Source organism: Trachurus trachurus (assembly GCF_905171665.1).
Source record: "Trachurus trachurus genome assembly, chromosome: 23".
Taxonomy (NCBI): Eukaryota; Metazoa; Chordata; class Actinopteri; order Carangiformes; family Carangidae; genus Trachurus; species Trachurus trachurus.
The window spans coordinates 3729334-3737290 of NC_139912.1; the positions used below are offsets into that span (position 1 = coordinate 3729334).

A 7957-nucleotide genomic window follows, 5' to 3' on the forward strand; every position below is an offset into this window, starting at 1 on the left:
GTCAACAACAGTGATGGAGAGTGTCCTATCCACCAGGGGGGCGGGGACAGACATTGTAAACATTAAAAGGTTTGACCCCAACTGATACTTTCACTCATTCATTTCATATATTTACTGTTTCAGAATCAAAAAATACTAAATTAATATGGTAAAATAAAATTAAAATATAAATCCACGTTTAAAATATAAAAAGTACATCCTGTTGATAAAGAAAACATATAGTTAAGAAAGAGAAATGTCAACAGTGATGGAGAGTGTCCTATCCACCAGGGGGGCGGGGACAGACATTGTAAACATTAAAAGGTTTGACCCCAACTGATACTTTCACTCATTCATTTCATATATTTACTGTTTCAGAATCAAAAAATACTAAATTAATATGGTAAAATAAAATTAAAATATAAATCCACGTTTAAAATATAAAAAGTACATCCTGTTGATAAAGAAAACATAGTTAAAGCAGAAGTAAGCGGAATATTTGTGTTAATATAAGTCTTAAATAGTTATATCTTCTGACAGCAATCACTTACATAGAGTGTTTGGTCTGAAACACGGGTCTGTCAGTCACTCTGCTCTGCTGTAAGCCGAGGAGAAAACTTTCCTTGTATCCTACAACCTTTATCCAATGAGGAGAGAGAACGGCATAAAGGGGCGGTCCTCTCTGTGTGTGCAGCCAAGGGATGCGCCTGAATGTGGTGACGTAGGGACTCCATCCGCTGACAGGAAGTTAGCCAAAACGACCGGATCACTTACTTCTGCTTTAGAGAAATGTCAACAGTGATGGAGAGTGTCCTACTCCACCAGGGGGGCGGGGACAGACATTGTAAACATTAAAGGTTTGACCCCAACTGATACTTTCACCCGTTCATTTCATATATTTACTGTTTCAAGATTCAAGATTCAAGATTCAAGATGCTTTATTTGTCACATGCATAGTTAAAGTGTAGTACACTTACAACAAGCAGTGAAATGAAATCCTGACTACACCCCCCAGACTGTGCTGTCCCTCATATAAAAACATGTTAAAAGAAATTGTAACTATAAATAACATTAGATAATAATAACAACAACAAGATATAAGGTTAGAAAATAATTTCATTAGTGCAGCAAGTAGGCATTTCAGTATAAAAACATCCAAGTTTAAAAAGCAGATCAAGTGCAAACCAGAGGGCAAAAATTCAGAATTAGAAATACTACATTAGTATGGTAAAATAAAATAAAATAAAAAAGTAATCATATAAATCCACGTTTAAAATATTTAAAAAAAAATGCACCCAGTTGATAAAGAAAACATAGTTACGGTCCTAATATTTACATGCCATTCATTTACAATCAGTTTTGACAGGTTGTAGGCTATTTAAATGCACAGAAGTGATAGCCTACATTATTTGGAGAACACATGATGATCGTTGACCTGGAAAATAATCCAGAGTCTGTGCACACCATCTTTTCAATTGGAAATCACAACATACAGAATACCTACAGTTACTCTTGCCGTTTTTGCAATAAAGTTTACATCGGTGAAACGGGCAGATGCCAGAAAGAATGTGAAAAAGAAACGAGAAAGAGACGCACAAGATCCGAAAAAGAAATAGCAGACCAGGAAAACTTCAAATCAGCCATTTCAGATCAGTGCAATATCACATAGTAATGAACTGGGAAGAGGTCGAGTCATTCGCGCAGAAGGAAATCACTACCAACGGTGGATTATGGAGGCAGTGGGAATAGGACGAGGGAGCTTTTATACAGGTTAAATTTACAGCTGTGAGCTCCAGCTCCGTCCTGCAGGAGCGACCTGACAGCAGGAGGCGTGACCGACCGTCAACCCTGCAGGAAGACGCTTCCGTAACATTTGTGAGCTGATGAGGGAGGTCACTCACCACTTCACATCTGGTGCGGTTCGAAAGAAAGCGGACACACGTCGTAACTTGTCAGCAAGGTAATGAAACTTTCTTTGTCTAAAAGAACGAACCAAAAACCAAGTTAATCAGTAGACATAATTAACTTTTCACAATAGCCAATAGTTTCTGTGTTGAAAGATAGCCTAATTGTAACTCTGAGTTTGCAGTGTTTATAAAGAGTGTGGAAATGTAAAACAGAAAGTGAAAGTGTTGAGATTGTTTGGCCCATATTTGCTATCGTATAAAGATAAGGACATTACCATTATTTTGTGTTATTTGCAATCCAGATGTTAAAATAAAAAAAGTCTCATTGGAAATGTTCTCATGTTCCCAGCAGGAAGTCATAATGTCGACCGTAAGGGATGAGCTTGTCGATACTCTGGATGATATAACTGACGACCAGTTTAAGCGCTTCAAGTTTCATGTGAAAGAAGAAGTTCCTGAAGGCTGCAGAAAAATCCCAGAGTCTAAGGTGGACAAGGCAGACAGGGAGGACCTGGTGGATCTAATGGTGCAACGATATGAGGATGATGGAGCTCAATCGATCACCTTGAAGATACTGGGGAAGATTGGCAGGAGGGATCTTGTGGAACGTTTGAAAAAGTCAAGTCCAAAAGGTTAGTTGGTTGATAAAAATAACAACTTTGTCTCTATTAATTATTAGGGTCTATTATTAGGCTATTAGGGTCCTCCTTCCAATGACCCTATTGAAATTCTAATGTTTATTAGGGCCGAGCACATGGGTGCCAGAGTCTCATTATAATGTGTTTGGAATGTCTTCTCTCCAAACAATCATATTTTTGAAGGCTTTTCTAAGCTCACAAACTCATGCAAACTATGCACACAGGTCAGATCTAGCAAAATATTCTTTATGTCAAAGACATTGGAAATGGGTGCGGCAATTTGGCTCAAGATTCAAGAGCCGGCCCCTGGCATAAACACTCTATGCGGTTGTTTAGGGCCACAGCCGTTAGGTGGGGGGCCACATGATCAGAAAGGTACCGGGGTTCATCAAGTCATTTAAACATCCTGAGGTCTGCACGTGCAGCTATGAGCTTTATATGTAATGTGAAGTCAATATTCAGCTTCTTTTATCTCACATTTGAGACATTTGGTGAAAATAGAACGGCAGAATGACAACATTTGTGCTCAAAAAGCAATCTTACAAAATTTCATTTTAGACTTGTTTTCTACACTTATCTATAATTACTGTATTCATATCCTATTTCAAGCACCAAAACAGTTCATTCTCATGACTGAAGGTGTGTTTTCACAAGGGATTTGAAATTTTTAAAAAAGCAGACCTCAAATTTCCAGCATTTGGCCGAAATTATTTCTTTCTACAGTGTTCTAGGACAAACTGGCCTCAGTGTGCTTACAGCGGAGGTTCTAATATTTAGACATAAAACACTTGAGTATTGTTACATCTGCAAGTATCTTAAAAAGATCAGTTTAAGAAAATATGTAAAAGTCGAGAAAATGGCCTCAAACCTCAGAGGACATAAACATGTCATGCCAGTGATTTGGTGTTTGTGCTTAGAGTGCAGGGCCACAAACAAAAACCTTGTTTAGGGGGCCACCAACATCCTAGGGCCGGCCCTGATTGCCACAATACTCCCACCACCACATACACCACAGTAGCGCCCCCTCCTAAAAGCATGAAAATTGGTACAGTAGCCTAGGCTCATACAACTCTTCAAGACTCACAAAAACGCCCCAGGGTCCCATTCTCTGAACTCAACAGGAAGTCGGCCATTTTGATTTGAATGGTCAATTTTTGACCCATTTCCACCATTGGTATTTGAACTATACTACTCCTAGGAATTTAATCTGATCAACCTATGGTACTTTAGACGTCTACTTATGGGTTCTTGGGTATATTGTAATTGAACACTTGATGTATTTTTCTAATTTTTCTAATATTTATCTAATATCTGTGATTCCACTTGTGATTTTTTATTATTGCTGCTTGTACGACTTCATGTTATTGAGTAATTGACCACAGCTGCGAGTGTGTATGCTATTTAAGTATCACTTCCTGTTTAAGATTACACCCTGAGGAAGACGTTGTCGCAACTGGTCTGTGTGTTGTAAACGCCGACTCAGTTTGCAACAAAAAGTCAATCAGAAGGACACGAGTGTTGCTGGCCTCTCTTCTTCCTCTTCAACTCCAGATTTGCCACACCTCAACTAGACAACTTTGGCATCTTAAGTTAGCAAAAGCTTTTCTGTAGCCTACATCAACGACATAATAATTCCACCTTAATCATAGCGCCTTCAAGTGGTAATAGAAAATGTCTTCTTTTACTCTGACATTATCCTACTAATCCTACACAGTTGAATCCACCAGTTTAATTTCTCCTCTAAAACATGCTCAACAAGTTGGTGAAGCTACGTTATGACTCATTTTCTTAACACAAGTATGTTTCTATGTTTCTTTCTTCCAGGTGCTGGTCTAGAACCGACTCCCAGTGTCCCAGCTCCGACTCCGAGTGTCTCGACTCCGACTCCAAGTGACTCAGTAGAGAGGCTGAGGTCTGCTCGGGTTGAGTTCATCAACAGTATTTCTGAACCGAATCTTCGTCAGCTGCTGGATAAACTCCTGCAGTGTGGGGTGGTAACTGACCATGAAATGGAGTCTGCTGCCGTGATAGCAAACAGAGCAGAGAAAGCTCGAGTTGTGATCGACACCGTGCGAAATAAAGGCGAAGCAGCTTCCTCAGCTCTGATCAGAGTTCTGTGTGAGGTCGATCGCTGCCTGTCAGCAGAACTGAAGCTGGTGTAGAAACGGTCTGTCAGGTTTTTATGTCTGACACCAGAGGAAGATAAATGGAGAAAACATCATAACATTATAAAATGAGTCTCTTGAGTGTCTTACTCCATCTGCTGGGCCTTTGTCACTACACCTTGTAGCAACCAAAAACGTATTAACAGCCAATAACGTAATAACGGCCAATAACGTAATAGTTTTGGCCATTTTAAATGTAATAAAACCAATAATGTAATAACGTGCCAATAATGTAATAACATTTTTGAGCCAATAACGTAATAACTTTTTGCCAATAATGTAACAAGTTATTACATTATTGGCTGGTTATTACGTTATTGGCCTAGTATTAAAAAAACCTTTGAAAATGTAATAATTGGTGCCAATAATGTAATAATACATAAATATGACTGCAGTTCTTTGAAATGAAAGGCTTTTTTGCAGTTTTGTGCAGTTTGCTATTCAAAAATAGGTATCATCATAGGCAGTCATATTTATGTATTATTCAATCAATCAATCAGACTTTATTTATAGAGCACTTTTCATACAAAAGATATGTAGCACAAAGTGCTTTACACGATAAAAGCAGACAAAACAAAGCAGAGATAAAAACCCAAAGTAACGCAGATACACTCGTGCGCACACACACACACACACACACACACACACACACACACACACACACACACACTTTATAAAGCTTTAAAAGAAGGCAACTGAAGCGCTATCTTACTCTACAATTTGCCGTGAGGAAACACTAGGGACTGGATAAAACAAAATAATGAAATGAAATGATAAAAAATAACTAAAATTATACCGTAAATATGCTAAGACTAAAAAGATTAAAAGTAAAAATGAATACAGAATAAAATAAAATAAAATAATAATAAAAATAAAAAAAACATTTAATAAACAGTAAAAATCGATAAATGCAATAAAATGATAGGAAAACTAATAAAATAGTAAAACCTATAAGTAAAATCTAATCAAAAGCCAAGCTAAAAAGATGTGTTTTAACTTTGCTCTTAAAAATGTCCACATTTGCAGCTGCTCTCAGGTCTTCAGGAAGGCTGTTCCACAGTCGTGGGCCGTAATGACAAAACGCTGCTTCACCATGAGTTTTGGTTCTGACTTTAGGTATTAATAAAAGGCCTCTATCTGAAGACCTGAGAGTTCTGGATGGCTTATAAGTTAAAAGCAAATCTGACAGATAGGAAGGACTAAGACCATTAAGAGCTTTAAAAACCAGTAAAAGAATCTTAAAATCGATCCTGAAGCACACAGGTAACCAATGCAGGGACTTTAAAATCGGTGTAATGTGAGCTCTCTTTCTGGTCTTCGTTAGCAGTCGTGCAGCTGAGTTTTGGAGTAGTTGTAACGGTTCAATATTCTTTTTAGGAAGACCGGAAAGAAGAGCATTATCGGCACCAGTTATTACCAGCCAACAATGTAATAACTTGTTACATTATTGGCAAAAAAGTTATTACGTTATTGGCTCAAAAGTTTTATTACATTATTGGCACATTATTACATTAATGGCTTTATTACATTTAAAATGGCCAAAATTATTACGTCATTGGCTGTTACTACGTTTTTGGTTGCTACACACCTTTATTCTTCATTGGCCATACACCAACCATTCAGAACTAGATGTTCCGATACCAATTTTTCCCTCCGGATACTGATTCTGATACTTGTGCTGTTGGTATCGGCCAATGTGTTATTAAAAAAAAGAAAAAAAATGTGTGTGTTTGTGTCTAGTATATACTACTACGCCTGCATGGACGTGACATGATTATTATAGTTGCAAGGCCTGGTTCAAGTTTGGTTATTGAATATAAAAGATATAATTAAATCACAGTCTCTAGTAGTAATGATAAAGGCAAAAATGCAGATATTTCGAGATCATCTGCAACAGTTATTTTTTACTGTGCACAGAGGGTGAAGAACACAGGAGGAAACATCATTTTAGACGGAAATTTTCCCTAACAACTTTAAAGCAAAAGAGTATTTCTTTGGATGGTGTAAAATTATGGAATACTCTACAGAAATGGTTCTCAAAGTAGGGGGTCCCCAACCTTTTCTTGAAATTGTACCACTTTTTTTCTAGAATTTTTTAAGTTTTTTGAGAATTTTTAACCACTTTTTTATTATTATTATTATCTTTTTCCTTTGTTTGAGAATTTTTTTCCACTTTTTATAGAAATTTTACCACTTTTTTCAAGAATTTCTTTTTTTGTTGTTGAGAATTTTAACCACTTTTTTTTTAGAAGTGTAACTTTAAACGTTTTTAGAGCAATTGTACCAGTTTTTTCCCCCCCAGAAATGTCTCTACAATATTTACAAAAATTCATGCTATTGGCCCTAATTTGAATTTACATTGACTAAAAAAAGTAACGTTCTTCAGTCTCAGAACAAATATTTGTGTATTTCTGGTGTTTGCTTCAAAATCTTGTCCAATGAGGGTCTGTAGTCTCATTTGTGTCAATTTCGGGGTCCTTGATCATGTAAAAAGGTTTGAGAACCACTGCTCTACATGATAATTTCAAAGGCGGTAAAGACACTCTGGAGAAGGTACAAAGAGAAAATTCTAAGTTCATATGGAATGTGCTGGTAGCTGCTCTTGTTGTGATTTCTTTGCTTATTTATTTTTATTAGGAAGTCATTGGCCATAATAGAGTTGCATGTGTTTTCTTTTTCCTCTCTTTTCTTTTGGTATTAATAATAAGTAATTTGCCAGACCATCTAATTTCAAAAGGAAATGAGGGAAAATAAGTTATTTCCATCCTGCTGCTTTCCAGGCATGGAATATGTAAATTGTAATCTTAGTTTGTCAATAATGCCCATGCATGGAACAATTAAAAAAAAAGAAAGAATTTGAGTTAGTTTTAGTTGTGACAGGGAAACTCAGGGTAGGTTATTCCTTAGCTATGGTTGCCACAATCTTCTGCAAAAGAGACCCCTTAACTCAATAGATGAAACAGATAACATTAAATTAGGAAACGGAAAAAAACATTTCTACACCCCACAGAAGAAAAAGGCAATTAAAATCACACATAATAGGGTAGGCTACACCCAAAGGACAAGATAAGCAGACAATAAATGCAACATCATACGAAATCCCTTGCCGCAATAAAGTTTACATCGGTGGAACAGCCAGATGCCCAGAAAGAATGTGGAAAAGAAACGGGAAAGAGACGCACAAGATCCGAAAAAGAAACAGCAGAACAGGAAAACTTCAAAACAGACATTTCTGTGCAGTCGAGTCATTCAGAAGGAAAATATAGGA

General features: G+C 37.0%; 1 protein-coding gene across 2 annotated transcripts; it reads left to right on the forward strand.

Moving 5' to 3' along the window:
• Positions 1–1856: 1856 nt before the first annotated feature.
• On the forward strand, positions 1857–5168 carry LOC311006395 (apoptosis-associated speck-like protein containing a CARD). 2 transcript variants are annotated; one of them, XM_083999216.1, is made up of 3 exons: positions 1857–1939; positions 2236–2518; positions 4349–5168. In XM_083999216.1, the coding sequence occupies exons 2-3, from the start codon at positions 2248–2250 to the stop codon at positions 4684–4686; spliced, it is 609 nt and encodes a 202-aa protein (XP_083855342.1). In that variant the 5' UTR covers positions 1857–1939; positions 2236–2247; the 3' UTR covers positions 4687–5168. The 2 variants fall into 2 exon arrangements, with proteins under 2 accessions (XP_083855342.1, XP_083855343.1); XM_083999217.1 differs by having other exon boundaries at positions 1895–1939; positions 2239–2518.
• Positions 5169–7957: the final 2789 nt, after the last annotated feature.

Coding starts and splice junctions, on each gene's coding strand:
- LOC311006395 (XM_083999216.1), top strand. CDS start 2,248: ATGTCGACCGTAAGGGATGAGCTTGTCGATACTCTGGATGATATAACT. Junction 2,519..4,348: donor GAAAAAGTCAAGTCCAAAAG/GTTAGTTGGTTG, acceptor TCTTTCTTCCAG/GTGCTGGTCTAGAACCGACT.